General features: G+C 37.1%; 1 protein-coding gene across 1 annotated transcript in view; it reads right to left on the bottom strand.

Annotated features, from left to right (window-relative positions):
* The window catches only part of ROBO1 (roundabout guidance receptor 1), a 1153604-nt gene that overhangs the window by 34570 nt on the left and 1093117 nt on the right, over positions 1 to 25917 (bottom strand). The window contains exons 18-24 of the mRNA XM_050779013.1: positions 25636 to 25807; positions 20331 to 20528; positions 16241 to 16267; positions 14788 to 14830; positions 8390 to 8544; positions 4186 to 4521; positions 2343 to 2450 (exon numbers count right to left, since the gene is read on the bottom strand). Coding sequence (XP_050634970.1) covers positions 2343 to 2450; positions 4186 to 4521; positions 8390 to 8544; positions 14788 to 14830; positions 16241 to 16267; positions 20331 to 20528; positions 25636 to 25807 — 1039 coding nt within the window. The remainder of the gene's footprint in view (positions 1 to 2342; positions 2451 to 4185; positions 4522 to 8389; positions 8545 to 14787; positions 14831 to 16240; positions 16268 to 20330; positions 20529 to 25635; positions 25808 to 25917) is intronic.

The raw sequence follows: 25917 nt of genomic DNA, 5'->3' as shown, positions 1-25917 counted from the left end.
TAGTGATCTTCTTACAGCAATTAATTGCATTATGGATTATCATCTCAAACAAATGAGCTGTAGACATATTTTCTGGAGTGCCTTTCTATTATTTAATTGCTGGAACCTAAAATACAATATGATACAGATACGATCTATTAGAGTTCCACTGTTGCATTAAATCACTGAATATATATAATTTGTACTTGTCCATTGAAATGTTTTAGGCACAATGAAATTACTAGTTTCCTTCAGAAAGGCAAGTACAGATGAAATAATAGCTGGAATGACTGATTGAACTAATGACAAAAGAAGCAGAAAAATGATTTTTAAAAGGGACAGAAGTGTTTTCAGCCACTGTTTCTATACAATGATGGCTTATGGTAAAATGATGTTGCTTGAACATTCTTAGTAGTTTGACATAGCCCAATTATTCAAGTGTTCCAGTGTTCTCATTTTAGATTCGGCATTATTTTTTTTTAAACACAGGAGGCTATATATTTGAAAGCATTTATTTTAACGAAAATTTTAGATCAACAAGTATTTTGGGATAAAATATCCCCCTTTCCAATATGTTACATTTTAGATTCATATGTGAATTACAGACGATGAGTCTACAATTATTTTTCTCATAATGTCCCTTTATATCAGTGAATTATCTTGGTCTTATTTTTTTAACCCTATCCAATCCTTCTCCAAGTCACGTAATACATGAGTCAGGTCTGACCATATTCAATGAACCTTGATATTTTTGTCACTTGGGAATTTTCAGTCAAATGGCAGTGTTTGTTAAGCCAGATGTTCTTGTACTAGTATGTTACTGCAGCAAGCGTGCGCTAGGGACAGGCTGTTATTAATAAACTACGATTATCAGTACTACGTGTATGTGTCTCTGTTCTCTCACCCACCACTCAGGTGTCCAGCACTGGGATGACTGTGCATGTGTTCTAGACTAGACATTAACCCGCGCCTTCCGCTGGATTTCCTGATATACATCTCCTGTAGCAACTCCACCAGTCCTGGCACAGATGTCTCCTATACCCTGTTTACTTGCTTTTTACCATCTTTACATCTTTTTACCATATATTCACAGAATATCAATTAGTAGAACATCCAGACCTAGGTATCTAAGCTGAGGGATACCGAAGGTCAATTAAACATTCACAACTAGAATCATTGTTTATTTTCCCATTAAGATACAGTTTTCTCTGAGTGACTAAAAATTCAAAGATGAAATGGCATAAGATAATCAAATATCAAAATATTTCATATGATTTTCTTAAAAGTAGATCCTTGAAATATTTCTCTTAATTCAGGATTGACTTAGTTTCAAAAAAGAAGTCATTTAATAAGATGTCAATCGTTAAAACAAACAACGTATAATAGAATCAGAGTAAATCTAAAAGGTAAAGGGCCATTTCTAAGTTCCCTTAAATCCAACAGAAACACAGGCTAGAAAATGCCAAACCAGCGTGTTAGTTAAGGGAAAACTGTAAAACGCAAATGCCATATTCATTACAGAAGAGGGGTGGAGACTCTTGGCTAAAAGCCCCTAAGCACAACTTGAATCCAGTTGCTGGGAAGTGGCATTTCTACGCTCTCCTGGAGAAACATTGCTAGAGTCAAGATCAATCGGTCTTGTTCTCATTGTGGTGTGACGTGCCACATGTTAGTTCTAATAACGAGCTGCCTTTAATTAGAAAAACAGGACTTAAGCACCCAGCAAGCTCCCATCTGCAGCCTCTATCAGGAGAACAGCTGGTAAACAGCTGCAACAGCATGAAGACCACAGGGAAGAAGCCTCAGTGGGGCTTGGGGAGGCACTTACAGACTGAGGTTGGGAGGTTGCTTTACGAGGCTTCAGAGCAAGAACTGAGGGATCGTAGAGAGATGATAAACTGAGACAGGTTCCTCTTGGACCTGAATCTCGTGTTATTGTCTCTTACGCTTTTGATTCTGCTCAGGCGTCCTCAAACATTATGTGCTTTTACAGGCTGTTTCAAATGGCAACATATTTAGCAGGTTAACTCTATGTGCAACATTTTAGTTACATTTTGGCCAAGGGGGAAAAAGAAGTCCCCACTGCCTTTAAAGATTAGGCAGACATGTTTCTTCTGGCTTTGCTAAAGCTCATTAACAAGAAAGAAAATAGGACACTCAGTCTTTGTTGCCAAATAGAACATAAAATGATTTAGTGAGTGGAAAGTCCCTCAAATTGCAGAGACAAGACCATGCCTGAGACTCAAATTACATAAAGTGATTTAGACATGTCATCTACATACGTCAGTCCATTAGCACTCAATTTGTAATCTTGGAAAGTACCAGCTTTTTAAACGAGAGGTTCTTTGGTTCACCTTACTTACCAGATGTACTACTGCCCCGGTCTGAGCTGTTGTAGGAGCCTCCTGTGTTCTGGTCGTATGATTGGTTGTATGGGATAGTTGGAGGAATTGTGTCATTTGCTCGATAATCTAGACATGTCAGATGAAAAAAAAATTATTTTCGCTTTGTGAGCAATTTCACATCTCTGCTTTATCTATATTTCTGGTAACTAAAGAAACAAATTGGACCATTTATTTGCCTTTTTTCTCTTTTATTGTTGTATTCAGATTGTCAGGATATAAAAAGGCTAACACTCCAAATATATATAAACTATACATAACTTTAATAATACAATATGATTTTAATAAGAAATCACAAAAATAGGTCTGCAAATCATAAAAAATAAATCGCAGTAACATAAAAATAAAACTGAAACTTGTCAGCAAGGTTATATCTAATAAAAAATATATATCCATAATAATAAAAAAACCAAATATCTTAATTTGCCCCAGAAATGCTTCTGCTTACTTAGGCAAAGGTGAAAATCCAAATGATAAGCTCGCCACTGGAATGTAGTCAGTAATAATCTGTCATCTAGTTGCACTCCAGGTTCTTTATTATAGTCTGACATACCAAATCTGCTTACAAGCAGTATAAACAATAAATCAGAGTTCTGAAATATTTGTATGGAGGCTCTCAGGGATTTCTGAAGTCCACAGTAAAACCATACACTATGAAGGAATAACGTGACAATAGTTTGAATCACCACTGCAAATTCCATGATTACAGAAAGTGTCCTATGCATCTTCGTCAGTCTTTGTCATCAACTTATGCAAAAGTCTCAATCAAGATTTATTAAATTGGGTTATTCTACCAATCAAGTACTTTCTTAAACTTGAGAAAAGGCTAGCTGACTTCATTCTCAAGTTAAAACATAATATTAACTTAACTGAAATTTTTAAGTTACATTTTTGTTATCTTCAACTGCGATAAATTGTATTTTCCAAGAAAATGTTACCAACTCAACCCTAAAGAAAGTAAGTCTATATCTCCAATTATCTACCAGAAAATGTATTCTTTACCTGGACTAGAGGGGTTGCACTGCCCCCATCTATTCACATTAGAGCAATCCTGTCCTGGTTTTCCTAGAGGTATAACTTTGCAAATCATGTTATTAAAGCAGTAGCCTAAAGGACTACAAAGAAATCAAACACCTACCTTTTCCAACTCATGCACATTACAATACAGAAACATTTCCTTCAGGCCACAGAATGCCATTCTGCGACTTCAAGTTAATACTAAACTCAATTTATTTTAGGTTCTATATGGACAGACTTCAATCAGGTCAACCAAGGAAATTTAGGTTCTAAAATTATACATTGTAGCAGTCTTAATAACCACATGAGGTGGGAGACACACAACAAATGGAACCACTTCTCTAGTTCAAGTTTAATTTAATTATTTTATATCAGGTTGATATAAAAATGCCACTGGTTTATATGACCACATAGAAGCAATTATCTTCCATCCTCTAGTGGAAAGAATGGGATAGTCTATTTATTGAAAATGTGAGGTATTGTGACAGTTGTACATCTGCCTCATGAATAAAAGATTGTCCGTCCCAATCCCTCACCTGCTATTAAATTTAAATTAATCTCAAAACCATTTGAAAATACTTATATATCATTATAAAATAAATTTTCCAAGGTTATTGTTGTGCTAATTAACTCTTTGACACTGGAAATTTTGAAACCAAAGAAATAAGAAAATCTCAGCGACAGAAGAAAAGATTTTACTTGCTAGTCGCAGACAAGTTTCGACATCTAGTCGAGGTGCTGAGAGTGTCATACAGAGACAGATGGGAACGCGTGCAAGCCTCTTCACCTTTGTTCAGCTTGTTTTGCTCCATGATGTTGTACTGAACTGGTGCCACTTCTTGTTTCTGCTGTCCCAGTGGTTTCCAGTGCTTCTCGCCAGAGTCCCCGCTGCCGTTGTTCATGTTGTTGCTGAGGTTTGACTGGATGAGCTGAGTGGTGGCGTAAGGAGTAGGCTGCCCTGATGGATTGACAAAACGCCCATCCTTCAGATTTGGGCTATTGAAGGTTTTCATCTCATTGATTTTGTTACTAAGGTCCACATCACCATAAACAGTTGACTCAGGGAGCATCAGATTTGTTTGTTTGTTATCCAGTTGGTTGTTATAATTTGCTATACAATCAGCTATGTGCAATGGAGAGGAAAAGGAAAAAATCATTCTGCATGGTTATTCCTTTTAAATTTCTTTCTACGTAGCTTTGTGAGTCATAAGAAAATCGTTACGTAAAGTATAAGTGGGCTTAAATAAGATGAAAAAAAAGGGCCAAATATCCACATGTGCTTTCCAAAGAAAATTAATAATTGAAAAAATAAAAGAGGGTACACAGAATTTACAGAGACTAAATAAATTTGAATTTCTGATAGTGCTGAAGTAAACAACCAATTTAAAATAATTTTCATTTAATAGCTGCATTAATAAGAATTCAACTAAAATAATATATACATGTATATCTTTATGTGCCAACTTTTTATTTCCTAGTCTTTGCTTACTGAATTATTTGAAGCTACTGGTTAGCTGCTGAAGCAACAGACAAAGCATATAAATTGAAAATCCAAAGGGAAAAAACTACTCATAGATCAAAGAACTTGAGACTTTGAGACATATATATATATATTTTTGTTGTTCTTGTTGTTTTGTTTTGTTTTTGAGACAGAGTCTCGCTCTGTGGCCCAGGCTGGAGTGGGCGGCGCCATCTTGGCTCCCTGCAAGCTCCGCCCCCCGGGTTCCCGCCATTCTCCTGCCTCAGCCTCCCGAGTAGCTGGGACCACAGGCGCCGCCACCACGCCCGGCTAGTTTTTTGTATTTTTAGTAGAGACGGGGTTTCACCGTGTTAGCCAGGATGGTCTCCATCTCCTGACCTCGTGATCCGCCCGCCTCAGCCTCCCAAAGTGCCAGGATTACAGGCGTGAGCCACCGCGCCCGGCCGCGATTTTGATATTTTATAAAATATTTACATTTAAAAGATACGAGGAACGGGGGTAAAATGATAGTAAATACTACTAAGGAGAATTCTATTAGTACTTGTCGTAGTCATGTTGGATAATCATTATCCGGAAAACATGCTATATAATCATTTTCTCATGGTTTCATAATGACACCCAAGAAATATAAAATGACAATAATAATAACAAAAGGAATCATAGTAACCTGGGTCATTGAATCAAATAAAAACTAAAATAATACTTAAATATCTAATATCTCATTTCCACTCCAGTTTTCTCTCCATTAAAATATTTGGACATTAAATAACTGAATACACATATATAACATATACATTCATATATATATATATATACACCCTGCAGTTGAAAATATTAAAACAGTAGGAAGAACTGAAATCATATTTTTAAATTAAAAGTTTTTAAAGAGAAAAATTAGTTAAATTACAATGGTAAAAATATCATCATTTTATTCATGCTGTCCAAAAGTGGTACCAACTTAACAAGTCACCTGTAGCACTGGATATGTTAGGTTTTTAACTGGATATGTTAAAAATTATAAATTAACATGCTTGTTACTAAAGATGTAAATGTGAATATAATCTTAAGAAAAATGGGTTAACTTCTCTATCCTACTGAATTCAACTATTCTGCATTTCAACCATGAACCATCAGGGAGCAGAAATATTTGATTGATCTGGCCTTTGCGATTTCTATTTCTAATTTCTAGTTTTGTTTAACAGTGGTTAAGAAATACTATAAAGATCACATGGTTTTTGCATTCTCATTTTGTTTCGCCAACCTATCTATATGTGTGTTATCCGACAGAACCTTGGAGATATTGGACATGGTCTACTCTGCTTTGTCCGATACAGCAGCTACTAGTCACATGTGGCTCCTGAGCACTAGAAATACAGCTAGTGCAAAAGAGGGACTGAGTTTTAGACTGCGTTTTATTTAATTAAATGTAAACAGCCATCTGTTGCCAATGGCTACCATATTGGACAACACAGCTCTACCTATTAATTTAAATGGGTATTGCCATTTTTTCTCTTCTATGGGTCTCAACCCAGTTTTTCTTTTACTTATGATTACATGCGTATCTATCTGTCCAGACACTCAGCATAGGGACCGCTAGAGGGCAGAGACTCGGTCATGCGGCTATGTCAGGTCCACAGCCAGTGGAGACTCAGGATTCATTTTAAGGGCAGACATGCAGATTGCTCTATGATTGGTTCTTTATCGTGCTTAACATCTTTACTTAACTCCAACTTCTCCCTCGCCTTTCCTTAATTCCATAGGTTATTTTACTTCTATCATCATAGAGATTCCTTACAATTATTTTACTATTTCCTATATTGCGAATATTGTTTTTTTTGGGGGGGGGTAAGAAATCTTTGGTAATTTTTATTCCTTTACATCTTGCATAATGTACATCCAATTTTTTCCTATTATGTTTTGGCATGAAATTTTAGTCACATATACATCTGACCCAGAAAACAAACAATAGAAAATATATGTATGCATACACACCTGCAAAATATATATATGTATATAAGTGTGTGTGTGTATATATACACATAATACATATATATCTATGTGTGTGTATATATGTATGTATACACACACAATATATACATATATATATATATCTCATGTCCTCAGGATTTGCTAATATACTATAAAATCTGATTTAAAATTCCAGTTAATTTTTATTTAAATTTTTGTATTACTGTTGTATATTATTATTATTGTTTTTGCTATTAAAGAATTTGGTTCATTATAACTAAGAATTTATTTACCTTTTGATCTATGTTATTCCCAAAATCTCAAAAATGATTAAATATGATTAAAGATTATTTAATTACAATTAAAAATTATATAGCGGGCACAGTAGCTCACCCCTATAATCCTAACACTTTGGGAGGCTGAGGCAGGAGGGTTGCCTGAGTGCAGGAATTTGAGACCAGCCTGAGCAACATAGCAAGACCTGCATCTCTACAAAAAAATTTTTTTAATTTGCAAGGCATGGTGGTGCCCGCCTGTGGTCTCAGCTACTTGGAGGCTGAGGTGAGAGGATTAGTTGAGCCCAGGAGGCTGAGGTTGCAGTGAGCTGTGTTAATGCCACCATACTCCAGCCTGGGTGAGAGAGTGAGATCCTATCTCAAAAAACAACAAACAAACAAACAAACCAAAAGGGTAAAATAAAACGTAATCACATACATTCTTATCAACATAAATACTTGTGACCAGCCTGGCCAACATGGTAAAACCCTATCTCTACTAAAATTATAAAAATCAGCTGGGTGTCGTGCTGTGTGACTGTAATCCCAGTTACTTGGGAGGCTGAGGGAGGAGAATCACTTGAACCCAGGAGGCGGAGGTTGCAGTGAGCTGAGATTGCGCATCTGCACTCTAGCCTGGGCTACAGAGTGAGACTCTGTCAAAAAAAAAAAAATTGTTTTTTAAATACTTTTACGGCTGGGCACGGTGGCTCACGCCTGTATTCCCATCCAACACTTTGGGAAGCTGAGGTGAATGGATCATGCGAGGCCAGGAGTTTGAGACCAGCCTGGGCAACGTGGCAAAACCCCATCTCTACTTACAAATATATATACATAAAAATTAGCTGAGCCTGATGGTGCATGCCTGTAGTCCCAGCTACTCGGGAGGCTGAGGCATAAGAATCACTGGAACTCAGGAAGCGGATGCCACTACCTGCCAGCCTGGGTATCAGAGTGAGATTCTGTCTCCAATAAACAAACACATACATACATACTTTCCCATGATTTTATTTTTCCTTATTTGCTATCGATTGTATAATTTATCTTCCCAATTATCTGGGCAAAATATTTTTGGTGGACTTTAGCAAAGTATGGAGGTTAAGGGATGGAGAAAATACTTAAATCAGGCTATTTTGCTAAACGATAGTCAGCACTGGATAAAATATTGGTCAAATTTTATCTTCCCATGTAGGGAGAGGGAAAGAAAACATCTTCTGGCTGGTTCCTTAAAAAGCTTATACAGATCACGCTCTCTCTGCGTCCCTAACCTGGGCGACTGTAGGTAGTGAGGTTGCTGTCACTGTTTCCATTGCCTGCCGTGCAGCAGTTGATGGAGCAGTCGTTGTGATTGTTGCCAGTATTAGGCCACGTGTCTGCCAGCCATGGCTGCGTGGCAGGTTCACTGATGTTGAGAAGTCCAGGCCTAAATAAAAAAATACATAAAAGCAAATGTTATATGAATAGAGAATGATATTTTCTATTGAAAATTCCAATAACTTCCTCATCTTGTTATTCTCACCAATCACCTGATGAACCATGCTGAATGACATTATTAGCCCTTTGATTCTACACTCAAGGCAACTTACCATAAGGTCCTGGGATGCACCTCCATTTACACAGCCATAACTGTACATAGGAAGAGCTACACGTCAGACCTAAAATCTCATATCGTTTGCAACGTTCTACTCTGCCTTTAGTCAGAATGGTTAAAAATCAAACATGGAATCTGAAAATATTTTTTAGTCTTTTAGTGGCTTAAAAAAAACGCCCTAATTCAGAGAGTTGGCACTTCTTCATTTTGACCCATTAAAAAATTGTGACTCCTTACAACTTCATTAAAAAAATGAAACAAGCCTCTTTACTCAGACGATAGATGCTTCAAATTAAATGCACTGGTGTATTTTTCTCCAAAACCATGCTTCATATCTAATGAGTTTGGGGGCTCTGCGACATTTTACACAGATCCTCATTAATGTTTCAGTGCATAGGTCTGTAAGCTTGTCAACATTTTCTGATGGTAACATTGTAAAATGTCATACATCCCAACATAAGCAAAGGAAAGCTGATGAATTAAATCTGATAAAACAGAGATGCCCACTAAAAAGAATATTAGCGTTCATTTTGGTAGTTTTTGGCAGAAGATGTGATTCTTCTTTTACCGTGCATTGGGAATGCCAAGTACATCAGCGATTATTAATGGGAGCCCTGGACCAACAGAGCCAGGGACTCAAACTGGAGTTCAAGAGTGGCATTCTTCATTTCCTTCTCCAACACTGACTTCATACATACCTCCATTCAGCAAAAGAGGTGATGTCCCACTCACAATAAACAGACTGGCATTACAGATTCTGCAAATATTTTCTTGGTGGTTTTATTTTCTATGTTAAAATGCAATAATTATGTTTCTTATTTACCTGGGAAGCAAAAATCTGATATTTTACCTTCCATGGTTCTTATTCTAGCACATAATCTACTGAGGAAATTTAGTATGCAAATGATGGTTGAGAAGTAATCCATTCTAAAAAAGGCTATGGATTTATGATTCATTTTTCTATACATATGTGAGTACATATATTTATATAATAAAAACAAATATTTACCCTTTGCTTATAACGTGTGAGGCATTGTTCTGTTTTTTGTTTTTTTTTTTTAACATGTATGAACTCATTTAGTCACCACAACAATTTTACAAGGGAGGTACTGTTATCCAAATTTTAAAGATGAGGAAATGGGATGTCTAAGAGATGTGAAGAAGTTTGTGCATGGTTATATAAAGTGAGTGGCAGAGCTGAAAATCAAACCCTAGCAGGCTGGCCCTAGAGTATACACTCTAATCTAAGATTTTATAAACACATATATGGGAAAGTGCTAACATTTCCCAAAGCTCTGGAATATTCTTCATAAAAGGAAGAGTGGAGAAAGTATTGGAAGTGTAAGCTGTTAAAACTGAGCCAACCTTACTATTAAAATTGTTGATAAATCGTGATTTGAAGAACAGCGTTTCCAAACTGTTGAAATTTTAAACATTTAAATGCAAGTTATAACACAGATATCTGGAGCCTTTGAAATAGATATTGTTACAGAAATTCTGCATCTAGTAATCGTTTGCTTTCCTATTTTATTTTTCTTTGAACTTTATGAATATTATCACTGTAGAAGTTATTAAAAATAAAACTCCATATGTGACAGAGCAGAGATGTTACAGGACGACTGAAGTATGGGTCAAGAGGAAATTTTCCACAGACTGACTTACATGTTTCAAAAGAAACAGACAAATTTTTATGCTGCTCTGATTCCCTCTGAAAAATACTTTCATAGTGAATGCTTTGATATCATCATAGGCTGAGAGCCCTTTTCATATATATGAGTGATTTCCAACAGGAAGCTGACTTATCGGTTTACATCCAAGTTTTCTGTTTAGACTTGAATTTGGAATGCTAATTATTTAAGGCAGAAGGTGAGCTGTGATTACTGGCCCATAATGAACCTTAAAATGCCATGTATATATCTGAGAGGACTTTGAGGAAGTCAAGGTCATATGTAGCTACTCTAATAAGGGTTCTAAGGTCTTTTTTAAACAATTCTCCAGGCTACCTTTATGTATTTGAGCTTAAGATATGAAGCAGAAAAAATCCACATGGCAGTTATAGGTATTAACATGTTTCTTAAATACTATTATACAGTATTATCACATAATATATTAAGTGGATAGATTTGTGCCATGAAGAAAAAAGAGGGCAAATGCACTTTAGTAATTATATGGCAATTACCTTCAATTCCTACTCTTCTGTTGATATTCCAATCACTCACCCCAAGAAAGCCTATTCGAGCTGCTAAATCACAAAATCAAACACTACAGAGTCCAGGAGCTGGGGAAATGGTGGAGGAGCCCGGCAGGAAGGCTTGTCAGGCGATAGGCTGTTTCCCCTTCCCGCTGGCAGCCTGAATGAGCTCTAAAGCCAAGGGCTAGATCTCAGAACTGCCAATGTTTTAAAGAGAAGCAAAGGCTTGAGCTCTATTTCCTCACCTCCCACCAACAGGGAATGTGGTATTGGCATTCTCTACCAGGTTAGCCAGACTTTCCCGCCCCACCCTTCTCAGGTTTTCTCTGCTTTCTTGCCTTCTACTGTGGTTTGGATTAAGTACGTTTTTTGGGACACATTGCCTGGAATGTTTGAGGAAAGGAAAACAAATGAACAGAAACAGTTACTTAATATTTCCATGATCATTTCCCTGGATTTTCTCACAATTTCTTTGCCCTTTTTAAGTTGGGAAGGGGTCTCTTTGCTTACCACAATCTTTATTCTCTCTTTTCCAGGAATAGCCACACTTGCAAGGTTCACAATTATAACAGAGTTCTAGATAACCTTCTCCTTTTATTAGAGGAAAAAAATACAGCCTCCAAAACTTCTCTAATGTCACCAAGGACTGAACTCAGGCCATCTGACATTCATTTATTCAATGGTTCATTCGTTTTTTTCTTACTTATAAGTGACATCTTTCAAAAATTAATCTTTTGTGTCATTTATCCCATTTATTTATGTAATTCAATAAATTACATTTATTACTTTATTAAAAATCCATTTATCAATAAATAAACCATGTAATCTCCATCCTCCAGGATTCCATTCTCTTGTCAGAGGCAGTCATTATTTACCAGGAGTTGCCAAACATTTTCTGTAAGGGACCAGAGAGTAACGTTTTAAAGCTTTCCAAACCGTATCGTTTCTTTGATAACTAGTCAACTCTGTCAATGTGGCTCAAATCCAGTCATAGAAAATATGTAAACAAATGAGTCTGGCTGTATTCTTATAAAACTTTATTTACAAAAACAGGTGGCAGGCTGGATTTGGCCCAAGAGACATCATTAGCTGACCTCTGATACAAACAAAAGATAATGGCATCACTTTATGTTAGGTGCTTCATTGAGGTAATTCCACATTACAGAGTTAATGGAGGGCATAGTGGGTGGAATTCAGTAAACTGAGAAGGGTCGCTGGGCGGGGAGACAGTCCAGACCTATATAATACAGGGGCAGTGCAGTAAGGACACAGAAGAAAATGCCATCTTGGCAAACGGCCGGTGGGGTGATTCAGTGGATTGTAGGATCTGGCACATTTTGAGGTGTGAAGTAACTCTGCAGAGCCCTAGAGCTTCGCATATTATGGCCAGTTTAGATCTGATATTCTAAACATGGTAGGTCCTGTTGATAATGGGATTGTCTGGAGCTCAGAAACATGATCAATATGCATTTCAAAAGATCATTCTGTCTCCAGTGAGCAAAGGGAATTAGCAGGAAATACTGCTAATGAAGGTATTATAGATAAAGGTAGGACTCCTGAGAGCTTTTGTCATAGATTAGGCAAAGGAGAAGTAGGGCTGGAAATGAAACAATATGAGAGTGAAAGGAGTTAACAGACAGCATCAACGAAATGCAGTAACGGATACAGGAGATCCAAGAGGATGGATGGAAGGTTTTTGCTTCGGTGTCATTAACCAAGTGAGGTAGGAGGTCCAGTGAGGGCTCAAGAGAGTCTTAAACACATGAGGGAAACCAGTGCTTAAGGGACAGACACAAGAGAAGTCAGTGTAGGAGTCTGGTTCATTATTCCCGCTCTGATCTCACTGGATCACGAAACACAGACACAGACACACAGACACACACACACACTGACACACACACCCATAAGTGGCTAGGAATGAGGTCCCTTCCTAAAGCATCCTTATTGTCCTCATCCTGCTTTATTTTTCCCATAGCATTTATCAACTGCTGATATTATACAGTTGACTTTTTAAAAAATGTTTATTATTCATCTTGCATCTTCCCCACTACAACCTAAGGTCTAGAAGGGCAGGAATTTTTATCCACTTTGCCTACTGATGCATCCCAAGTAAGTAAACTAGTGCCTGTCACATAGTAAGTGTTCAATATATTGCATGAATAAATAATTTTAACATTTTGTATATAACTGACATTTTGAGCACTGACTCTGAAATCTTTATTGAACTGTTGCCTCCGTAATAGCCCAACATGGTTTAGCATTTCATTTAGGAAAATGATCATTTCTACTTAGTATTTGAAATAAATCAGCTTCACTGCCAGGGATTCTACGTTTAAATTTAAAAAGCTATGTTTGTTTTGTGATGTAGTGAGCTTTCCAAAGACACAGCTCAGGAACTTTGTAATCTTCCCATCCTGCCACAGCAACTAGCATTTGCTACCTATGCGTTCCTGCCATCGCTTCCCATGTGCTGGTTTGCTCTACCCAGGTTGTAAATTCTTTTAGAGTAGGAACCAGGCTTGTACTTCTGTAAGTGCCTGTGTCTGTGATACTTGTGTACACATGCCCACGCACAGAGGCTAGTGAAGAACATATCAAAGATGCTCAAGAAGCACTTTCACATGCTTTGATTAATGAGGAGGCTGAAATGTACACATGTAATGAAGTGGTTATAAAATCAGGTATTCCAGATTCACCCATGAGAAAATGTTCTCATGCCAGAGGCTCTTTCATAATGTCTGGGCTGTGATTTAGATGGAATTCCCCTGGATGCACAAACATGCCCTGCTTTAATTCCTGAATCGAGTGGATTTATTCCTTATGAAAACCTTCCTAGCTTTGGGTCTGTCACTGGCTGGCTTTGTTTCACAGGCATGAGAACAGGAAGTTCGCAATACCCGGGAAAGAAAAGATTGGTACTTGTCGCCAAATTTGTACAGCGCTGGCTAAAGGTGGTCAACCTTTATTTTTTTAAACCACTTCTTAAATTCAGTCATTTTCTGATCTGATGGTATGTTCCTTTAATTCAGGAATAATACCTTACTCATTTCTAGCTTTCCAGCAGCAGCAGCCATGTTACACAGCTGGACAAAGATGGGAATTTAGTAAGCTCACTGAATTTGAATTATAAGATGGTTTTGGTGGAAGATTTCTTTTTTTACACCAAGATGTTACTGTTTTGGAGAAAAAAGAAAACATCTTATTGTGAAAAATTCTGAAGCTTGGCTCATCACATAACTTATACCTTATTTCAGCCCCTTTAAGCTGGTTGTCACATCAGTTTGTGATTTCTCCGTGAATATATTAAAGTTCACTGAATAATAATTACTTTAAAAATCATAAATATAAGATTCAGATTCATTTTAATTAGAGGAGGGAAAACGTTCTTTGTTAACAAGCTACCCAGACTTCCTCTTTTATTTCAACACATTTTCCTGCAAATGGAGATGTGAACTATGTTGAATTCATAACAAGAACAAACAAACATAACCTACAACTTATGAGCAATTGCTGTGTTCAGCAGGTTTTTCAAATGAACACTTTTTCTTTGATAGTATTTGTTAACTAGCTATATTTGTTCATCTTCATAAATGCCACAGCTTAGTCACTTTAACGCCTTTTAATCATTTGCTAAATCAGCGTCTCTTTCTCGGTTAAAGTGCGCTCTCTGGTGGTCACTGATTAAGATGCAACTACCCCAATCAACTACATTTGTGTGTAAACAGCTTGGTTCAACAGCATAGCTAAATGGAGCCTTTCTCAAGGAACTAAATACATTTCACCTTTAAGTTAGACTTTTTAAGCAGAGAAAGTGGTGTCGTTGAGGAAGATGAAGAAATATTTGGAATTCCCTGTAGGATCTACAAAACAAGCAAGATAATTACCTCCCTCCACTGCTGACAGCTTCGCCTCCTCTCTGGTAAGTTACTAGAATGTTACGAAAAAAAGGAACAATTAATAGACATATTTATATATCAAAAGCTATTACATTCGTGAGCATCTTTCTAAAATGGAATTCCTTCTGTCTTCCTACATAGAAGCATTGCAAAAATCATCACACGATGTAACAGATTTCTGATTCAACTAGTGACATTTAACTATTGTATAGAATTATATATACATTATATATATAGATATCTATATATCACTCCTATTTTCTTCATGTTCCAATAAGGTGGAGAATCAAGAAAAAGCAAAACATCAGTACATTCTTATTAAATATAACTATTACACATCTGTACATTAGCATTCCCATGGATTTCCATTTTGAATTGATTATTGGAGCACATAATTTCATGATTTTATATAAGTGTAAACTTAAACTCAGAAAAAAAAAACCTACTAATTTTCCCAGAAATATGAGTACCAGTAAGTCAAAGATAAATGTTAAAATAAAGCTTTCCACACACAAAGATGTATGCCAAGTTGTGACTATTAATTCATGTGACCTATTTTTTATTGTGGCTTGTGCAAATTATTTCTTATTATATTTTCATCAGACATGTATAGATAATCAAAATATATTATAATGCTCTTGAAAGCATTCTCGGCGTAATAAATTTGGGGTGGAAAATTTTAACCATAACAATAACAAAAAAAGATTTGCACATAGTTAGGCTAAGTGGTTAAGAAGATTAGCTTTTCTGTAAATACAGACACATTTTCTAAGAAGAAATGTGTTTTTAAAGCTGCCAAATTCTGCTACTTAGAAGAACTCCAAACTGGAAGTCTGTTATAGAGAGATAACTGCTCCCAGTGATGACAATAACTGGATTAAAACTGAGAGGGCGTAACTACAGGTACATCTTTTCCTGGAGGTGATGTGACAGAAGAGGCCCCATTTTGAATAGAACGGAATATTAGGATTCTGACTTAGGGAAAATGAAAAGTTTTATCTTTCACATGTGCTGGGTATTTTGGTTACCTTTAACAATATTGATTCTGGGGACAGAGAAATACAAGGGAGAGAAATTTTTGTTGGAAAACTCGAAAGCTTAAGTTGAAAAATGCACTGCCAAGTCTGAAATAGTCAATGAGATCATTAGCATGTTAAATCATGCTGAAGGTAGAGAGAGTGTGTCTACTTAATGAAACACATGCAAACAAGGCTAAGATCCAGTGTGGAATTGTGAATACATCATTGCATCAAATGGAAGAAAAGCAACACCAACCGTGTCTACTTTAAACACATGCCTGGTGTGAGTAAATCAAGTATTATATGCACTTTAAGTTCTTACCCCCAACTTACTGCAGAAAATGAAATAAAAACAGAAACACAATAGTAGAACGCATGCCAGACTAACAATGGAAAGGAGGAGGGTAAGTGCAAATATATACCTGTTGGTGTGAAGGTAAAAGACGGGACTGAAAATCAAAACAAAATATAAACCAGTTATTAAGCTGAAGAGAGAAAGGGAACATATCACATTAGTATAAAACAAGCAGACAGCTGAACATAAAACAAATGTAAATAACTAAGCCAGCAGTTCTGACACTCTGATCTATGAATAAAACCAACTCGGAGGTTAAAAAAAGAAGCTTGTCTCTACAGGTACCATTTTGAAGTGTCTGACATTCTAGTACGCTCAGGAAGGGAATTCTGCTAGGTTAGCCTGCAAATGACCCTGCATTTAGTAACACAGATTTAGCTCAGGCTTTCGTACAAACAAGAATCCTCCACTATTAATCATCTCCAAACACAGGGTGATGGATTCTTAAACAAGCATTATCAGAGTCTTGCTGGACCTTATCTAGAAATCTGAAAGTAAATGCTTATTAAAGTGAACTACTAGATACATTTATGTACTCAACATTGAGAGAAAAAAAGAGGAAAAGAAGGAAAAGAAGGAAAGGCAAGGAAAGGGGAAGAAAAAACAAACACAACGAAAGGAAAGGAAAGCAAAGAAAAAGATGAACTGAATAAAAGAGAACCATAAAATTTAACTGTTTCGCTGAGCGGAAATGCCTGACGTCTTATCACATAAATGACATTTCTTATCATCATAAAAATTTGTGAATGGACAGAAAAAACTGGAATTTTAAATTCTAATTTCTTTGAGTTTACTTTTAGAAGCTTCCTAGAAGTAGACTGGGCATTCTTTTAATACCACAGTGGAAGCTAAACAATAGAACAATAACACCCTTCTGACAACCGTCACTCCCTCTGCAGTTATAAATCTTAATCTAATCAATAATGCCTGAAATTGAACTGCAGACCTCAAAAGTAGCAGCCATTCCTCCCCTACTTTTCCTATCTTCTCCCATTCCTGGGGGGTTGGATAACGGCAGAGCAATTTCCATGTCATTTCATAGAGGGAGGAGATTGACTTAGTTCCAATCTCTTCATGTTAAATTAAAGTAAACGCTGCTCTGGTTAAAAAAAAAAAAAAAAAAAAAAGCAAGGAAATATATGTTATTCCCTTTAAGATTAAAGTTTCTTTAAAATAATCTTTAGTACAAACAAACTAGAATATTGATTACTTATCATGTATCAAAACGCTGCCAGAATTATATTTTCTATTTCACATTAGGACATCTCCAGGAAATTTACTGTAAAATCGGAGCACTCGGGGTTGCAAACTGAAAGGCTATAGCATCCTCTACAATTGCCAGTTCTTACCCAGACACTTTATCTCTGAGCATACTAGAAAGAACAAAAGCAAAAACCTCAGTGCTGCATCCCCAATTTATACCCTGGCCTTCGTTTGCAGCACAGCAATCCCCGTTTTAAGAATCCTATTGTATTTTTTTTTTCAGTCAGGTCTTTTCAGAGTCAGTGTAATTTAGCTACATTCAAAAATTCAGAGCCATAGTAACAAGTCTTCATATTAAAAAAAAAAAAAAAAAAATGAAAGGTGCATTTGAAACTAAAGCTATTCAAGCAAGAATGGAGTGCCTGAACATTAATTTGCAATCACAAGGACACTGGGAAAATATGAAAGGTCCTTGTCATTACCTCTCCTAGCTAACTGCTAACCCCACTTTGAGGAACTGAAGAAGAGATGAAAAGGAGGTCAATGTAAATGAAATTTTCACTGCTAGCACACCAAATAGCAACTTAATTTTCAAAGCTTCCAATAATATAATAAACTCTCTGTGTCCCTAAGTGATGCTGGTGCACTCTGTGAATGCATGTGGCAGGGGGTACCCAGCCAACTGGCAGATGTCACACCGATAGCTAAACGTAAGGGGGAAATGTTAAATAGACTCACTATTCCCCCAAAGTTACACTCTGGCTTGATGTTTTACAGGTCAATGGGCTCTTTTACATTTTTTATTCTTTAAAATATTTCACTTTCTTTTTTCTTAAAATTACTGGCATTGACTTTGGCATAGAAAATTTAAGATCTCAAAATGCACTTAAAAAATTGCATAGAAACAAAATTATGAAAAAGTGCCAACAGGACAAAGTGAAGAAAGCAGAATCAAATGCTCATCAAATTACATTTGTAATTATGTTCTATGATTTCTGCTTAAACACAAGCTAAGTTGAAAGGACAATGGTATTAGTTTAATAGGTTTTGCACAAAGAGGACATAGGCATTTCTCGGCATGCTCAAAGTACGTTAGTAAAGAAAGAGAAACATTTCAGTAGGAAGGAGAGTTGCATGTCACATTTCTAGAGTTCAAGACAATGTAGAGCATTAAATTAGTATCATCACGTAGCTATGGCACCTCATAAGAAACCCAGGATTCCACCGACTGGCTATTAGCAAAACAGAGTTGATGATGGAGGTCTTTTGATGATGAATTCAAGAGACTCCACATCTATATGTTAATTAGTCACCCTTTTCCTCATTCAAATCAGCTTTCCAAACATCTTCTACCCCTAACACCCTACCCCTTCCCCGCTCCACCACACAAAGACACCCAAAAACCCCTTGTCTACCATTATTTTTAGTCAAAGGTTTTATATGGTAACATGTGCCTGACATTCTTCTATTTGTATACATAATGAGCGCCAGTTCTCTTTTCAGTAACCTCCAAGCCCTCATTTTCCATTTCACAGGCGGGAATATTGACATACTGCTTCATCCCTAGATAGGACACATATCTGAAAAAAACATATTTAAGGATGATAATGCTAAAGCAAATGTATGTACATGAAGAGACTGCTGCTGAGCCACAGGCAGGTGGCAAGGAGATTTAGTTTTATAGTATTAGTGACGCATTTGTGTTGACTCTTGCTGAGTCCCCTTGTGACGGAGAACACAAATATTTTAGATTGCTGTCCCGTACTGTTTTATCTATGCGTAGGGACATTCAAGTTCTAGCTAACATGAAAAATTCTGACTTTGTCATGTAATTGGTCAGGGAAATAATCTGGCCAACATGTGTAAGAAATGTTCACTTATGTAGAAAATCGGGGGGAAAAGTTGGTGATGGTAGAAGACTTTTTTTTTAATTGGAAATCCTCTTTAAATTTGCTTTGCAGCAAAGCAAAGCTGTTGCATGAGACTGAAGGATGGGACCTCTAATTTGTATCATCTGCCACTTAGTCAGTACAATTCTGAGAGCAAGAATGGGGTACTAAAAGTGATCTTGTTGGACTAATGACATAAACTCGGTGTCCCTGAAAACTGCGACTTACAACCATCTAACCTAACCTACAGCTAAGATCTGAGGCTCAGAATTGATGAAGATATCAAAGGGGCAGGGAGCATTGTCTGTCTGACACTGTTAACAATTTCCTTTGAGAATACAAAACACAAAAGTATCAGCAGGCTTCGGAGTTTAAGGATAAGTAGCAAAAGTATCTGTGAAAATCTTGGCATATTTGGGTCATCTTTAAAATTGTAAATATTAATAGTGGCCAAGTAAGCTGTCTTTTTTAAAACTGCAAACATATTTGTAACAAAATCACCATCACTAAGTAACAGCATACACATATTCCATTTCGCAACTTTACAATAATAAAAATGGACTAACCCTCTTCTCTCCCTAAGCAACAGTACATCACTCAGTCACGCCTTCCATATTTACCAAGAAAGGAGTATTTTATACATAATCAAATGGCAGTATTTTCTATTTTGCTTCACAGAGGGTAATGGTGTCTCCTCTGAAACTGCGTGAGATTGTTTCAAGGTTGCGTTTATAATTCCAATAACAAGGACATTAAAAATTTCCCTCAAGAACATAAGGCAATAAAATAATTCCCTAAGAGAAAAGGGAAATGGTCTAACAGCCAAAGGTAGACCTACCTTGGCGAAATCTACTGAGCCCTAAGAAACTAATCAACTCTATTTGCAGTTCTGCTACGTAAGAGAAGTTAGTATGTGGATACCACAGCACCATAAACGCACTTTTGAAAATCTTAATATTAAGAAATTTTTAGAGGATATGCATAATCATGAATCATTTGGAATCAAATATTAAAATCAAGAGTTTCAGAAACATTAAAACATGAAAACCTTGGGAAAGCGAATACCTTTTCTGATACCCGCGTAAGTGCTAGTCAGTCCGTTCCTCTTCTTGCGGTGTCGATAAAGCCAGATGCTGAAGACCATGAGGATGATCCAGCAGGCCGCTCCGATACCTGCTATGAAGGCCGGCTGCTTCACGACGTCAGAAATCTGCTGAGCCAGGCTGACTTGGTCCTCGGGTGACACGGGGTTTCCGTGGGAATCTGAAAAGCCATCTTCCGATTAATGTGGGCTTCAGACTCAACGCAATAACGCACGCACTCACTTGTGGCTGCCGCTGCTTTGTTAATTTCTGGATAATGATTTCTGTTTTTCCTCTCACACCACTCACCATCATCAAATAAAACAGTTCATACTGTTTTCAGCAAAATTGCACAATGCTATTTATTTATTTCAACTCAAAGCAAGCGAGGCAGCTGTATAGAATCATGCTTAAAGACGAAAGCAATGGCACCTGCTTCTCTTTCCCACCCAAAGAGCTCTGCAGGTTACTGCTTAGATTAAGTCTCACAGGACAGCGCTAACTGAGAAAAATACAAAAACATAACACTAAAAAAATGAAATACTTTCATACACGTACAAATAATACATGTGCAAATAAGGAATATTTAATAAGTATTTACAGACAAGATATAAACTTTCTCAGATTTCTATAGGCATGCTTAAATAGTATGTTCTAAAAAAAAGAAAATTTTATTTCCTCTCTAAGCTAGATATGGAAAAGTCTCTATACGTGTGTATGTACCCCCGACACTAACACTATATTGTAAGACATTTAATTGTCTTAGAAACACATTAATTAACGTAAGTTCAGAAAGACCTATACAATTCAGGATCAGGAAAACCCAAAGAAAAATTAACATAATGTTACCATTGGAAGAGCCATGGATAATTTCTCCATTAAAATAACAATCACGGTGAGCAATAGACAAAATAGTGTTGAATATGTAAAAGAATTATAATATCAAGGGTGATGAATAGTCAAAAGGGCTCATATTTTCTGCTGGCCATTTTCATTCAATATTTAAAAATTGATGGAATATACGGCTAATAAAATGTACTTAGTTTACATTTATGTTTTAAGCCTACTGAGTTTTTTCAAGCCCACCATAACACCCAGTCACACAAGAGGTCTGCAAAGTTGCTGTAGAGAACTGGAGGCTGTATCACCAAAGCAATACCTAATTTTGTTGGCACTGAGTGATATCAACCCTGAGGGTGCCCACTGTGCAGAATGCCCACCTCTGTCTGCAATTTTGATGTTCTTCCCCCACCACATCTGGTGAAACAAGAAGGTGTTGGCCCATTTCATTAGGATTGGTGCTTTCTTACTATTAAACATTTGACTCTGATACATATTGTTGTCATGAGTTCTTAAAATTTTATGTAGCCTCAGCATTGATTTTGAATCTAAGTTTAACCTTCTCACAGGTGTCTCACTGATACCCTTGACAATTTCCAGTTCCCTGCTTCCCTCCAGCTCCTCAACATGGTCAATCCAGGTACCTGCCTTACACGACTGACTTTTGGTGACCACTTTCCTATGGGATATGTAGACACAACTTCCTTGACTCACCCCAGTGACGCCACACCCCTCATGGACTGTGCAGATATGCCACAGTGACCATTCTCAGACAGAATGTGACCCCATGGAACTTATGCCATTTGCTCTAAGAACCCACCAGTTGGAACTCCCCAAAGGAAACCTGCCTGGGTAATACCTGCAAGGGCAAAAAGGCCTCAGTGCCTAGGTCTCCCCTCTCTGGACCCCCACCTGCTGGTTGAGCACACTGCCCCGGTGGCCTCATCGGCCCTTGTCGGCACACCCTCTGTCCCATGGATCTGTGAGTAACAAACTGCTTCAGTTACTGCATGTGTTTTTGTTGTGTTGCCTCCTCTGAGTCTCATCTAAGCAACACACTGGAAGGTTTTAACTTTCCTCCCAGTCAAGGCTCTCCTAGGAGGGGTCATATTGACAGGAATAAGCTGGACACAGGTCAGATGAAAGCCACAGGGACATCTGCCGGTATAAACAAGTTTCCTGTGCGAGGAACACCTGGTCATGTGTGGAACACTGAGGCGTTATGCTGTTTGCCAGAATTAAAAAGCATCCTGTGAAAGGCACAAAGTGAACACCCACAACCAAATTCTCCAAAGCCCTGTCAGGGCAGGACTAGAGTTTATAGCCACTCTGCAAAGAGAGACCTTAAGACCAAATTAGAAAGAAATACAGCAATTCTGCTAATACAATCTGCTTTAAGAGAGAAATATTTTTCAATCCAAAATACATTTTTTTTCCAGAAAGATAATTGGTATAACTCATTACACATGAATAACATTTTTTTTATGGATTCTTCTTTCAATGGATATTTTTCTTATTAAATGGCATTGCATCTTGATAAGAAAACTGGAAGGAAAAATAAGCAGCGTTCAATGATGAAGGAAACAGCCTTCAGGAAAACTGCACCCCTTTCAATGCAAAATGGCTAAATTCCTTCTCATGTTGTACGAGTGTGTGTGGTTTTTCAGTTTGCTTTTTTCTTGAACAGAATTCCAGATCTCATTCTATAGAGGGTGAAAAACCTATTTTCACAAGCAGTTACCTGCCTTTCTCTGTTTGTTGAATGAAAGTTTTATTTCATGTTCCAGACTCTTTTATTACCTCTGGTTATCCTAAGAGCACTTCATCCTCTTAAAGTTCACCAAGCAGACCTGTTCTTCTTATTCCTAATACATTCTTTGTATCTGCTAGGTTTATAGATTTCATGGCTATTTGTGCAAGGTTAAGATGGGTAGCCTCAGATAATATGGAAACATCCAAGAGAGGTCCTGTGCAAGCAACCAGATGGACTTAACAGACTCAAGTGTGGTATGACTAATGAATTAAAACAGGCACTCGCTAGCTCAGTCTTTGTCTCCCTGCAGCTGAGCCTATATTAGGAGATGGAAAAATGGAACTCATTTATAATTTCAAGGAAACCAATTTGGCCCCCATGGTTTCAATCTTAAATAAATAAAATTATACATGATCATTTTCCCAATTTATCTTCCAAAAAATAGAACTAAATAATCTTCAGTCATAAAAATAGGTAAGCAACAATAATATATATAGTCATCATAATGTTAACTTATTTCAATGTTAATAAATTCATACTGAAATTTAACAAAATTGGGCAAATATTTGAATATCAACTATTTGCTCAATCTAAACTGTTTTCCTCCACATCTTATATAAATTTGCAACAGATGCATCAAGCAACTCATTTTGTTATAGTTTCTTGTGCTGCTTCAAACAAACCAGGAGCTATTTTTGTTTAAAAGTTTTATTTCTATATATAATCATTGGTTATTGTTTTAAAAAATATTTTGTTTTACTAGTTTTTGGAGAACAGGACGTTTTGAGTTACATGGATAAGTTCTTTAGTGGTAACATGAGTGCAAAAAATCAAATTTTAGCCTACGGCTGTGAAAGAGAGAGCACGTTTTCCCTAAAAGCTTGAATGGAACTCTCATCTAATGGAGCTGTTGGGAGGAGGCTTCCTGGCCAGTGACTTAGTTTTGTAGTGACCCCATTCATATGCTTGTAGTCACACTGGGGGAGTGAGCGGCACCCTGTCTAGACCTGTACCATTGAACACTCCCATAGATGATGTGTTTCTTTCCTCCCCTTGCTGCAGACCCCGGGTCCACTTCAGAAGCCCTGTGATAAAGAGGCTAACTCATCCACCTATGATCCTCAATGTCTGTGTGGAACAGAGTCCTCACCCCACAAGTGGACTTTGGTAGATTTATTGTATCATAGGATAGAAATTCTGCAAATGTATCTATTACTGCAACTCGCATTGTCTCAACAACGGAACATCAATAATATTCTTCAAAATAAATGTGAAGTTCTTTATGTATAGCAAGGAAGTTTACGAAAACCGGGTGATTCTTAATTTTGTTTTGAAATGATCTCCAGGATGTCATCAATATTATTAACATGCAAAAATAGTATGTAATTGTGAAATACAAAGCTTCATACATCAGATCCCTTTTGATGATTGAACAACTGATTGTAATATTAGTAACATATACTAATATTTCACAAGTAATAAAATACTACTAATGCTTAACCTCTGATCTGGAAGACAAAAACATAAAGGTGCTATATACTTCTTGGCATCATTCATAATTTAAACACAGCTTCTAAATATTTGAACCTTTCTTCTTCCTTTTCAGTTACAATGGTATTTTGTCATTGTTTTGCTGTTTGTTTTAGAATTTACTACCATGCACTTACTAATTTGTACTTTATGTTCATGCTATATTGCCTAGAGTGAACCGTGGTAATGAAGCTTTTGATTTTTTTTTTTTTAATTCATCTAACTATGTTTGAGGCACAAATTGTATTTAACTTTCTAAGCAATCAGCATATAAACATATTTTAATACTTCTTGTCATCTCAATCTATCTTTTGCTATAATAAGCAATTATAATTTTAAATAGACACTACATGTAAATATAAATTGGTCATTGCTATAAACTTCTAATACCTGGTTTAAGTTTTAAATAGAAGTTTGCTTGTTGGATTTTTTTTTTTTTTTTTTTTTTGAGATGGCGTCTCACTCTGTCATCCAGAATGGCATGCAGCGGTGCAATCTCAGCTCACTGCAAGCTCCACCTCCCAGGTTCACGCCATTCTCCTGCCTCAGCCTCCCGCGTAGCTGGGACTACAAGCGCCGCCACCACGCCTGGCTATTTTTTTTTGTATTTTTAGTAGAGACGGGGTTTCACCCTGATAGCCAGGATGGTCTCGATTTTCTGACCTCGTGATCTGCCCACCTTGGCCTCCCAAAGTGTTGGGATTACAGGAGTGAGCCACCGCGCCCGGCCTGTTTGATTTTAAATCCAAGCAACCGTGAGTTCCATGAAGGTACAGACTGTCTTTCATGTTCACGGAGGTATCCTTGGTGCTTAATTAACAGGATTTGTTGAATAGATAAAAACATTATCTAGGACAGGATTAGCATAACATTGAATATGGACAGCCTTTTGCTTGAAATATCAAAAATGTGTGCTTGGATATGTTCAAGTTTAGTTGAGATATCTATGTCTATATATCTGCATCTAGTCTCTCTCTCTCTCTCTCTCTCTCTCTGTCTCTCTCCCCTATATTTTAAGTAAAGCTAACACCTTTTTGTAGCTCTAAGCCATATTCCATATTCTATTAAATTAGCAATGGCGGTGGCTCAGCCAAATGCAGAAGAGCAAGGCGGGACCACATGGTAGAGTGAAAGACTGTCAAACTGGATCCACACTGACACTCACCCAGCTGGATGAACTGAGGCTCACTCTTCACCCCGGGCCCAGCCCCAGTGCTGGCTGCCACTTCCACACTGTATCGGATTCCAGGAACGAGAAAGGGAATGACCACAGAAAAGGTGGAACCGTCCACTGTTTTGTTTATGTGGTATCGAGTTTCATTGCCCAGACACCAAACCTGTAAGAAGCGAAAGTCAAGCTGTAAATTACCTACATTAATGCAAAGATCAACACAGGATTGCAGTTTTAGACCTAGACAGAGTTCAAAACGGTCATGCGCTACCATAA

Source organism: Macaca thibetana, chromosome 2 (genome assembly GCF_024542745.1).
Source record: "Macaca thibetana thibetana isolate TM-01 chromosome 2, ASM2454274v1, whole genome shotgun sequence".
NCBI classification, from domain to species: Eukaryota; Metazoa; Chordata; class Mammalia; order Primates; family Cercopithecidae; genus Macaca; species Macaca thibetana.
The sequence above is the reverse complement of the archived record's forward strand: the minus strand, read 5'-3'. Positions and strand labels throughout refer to the sequence as shown.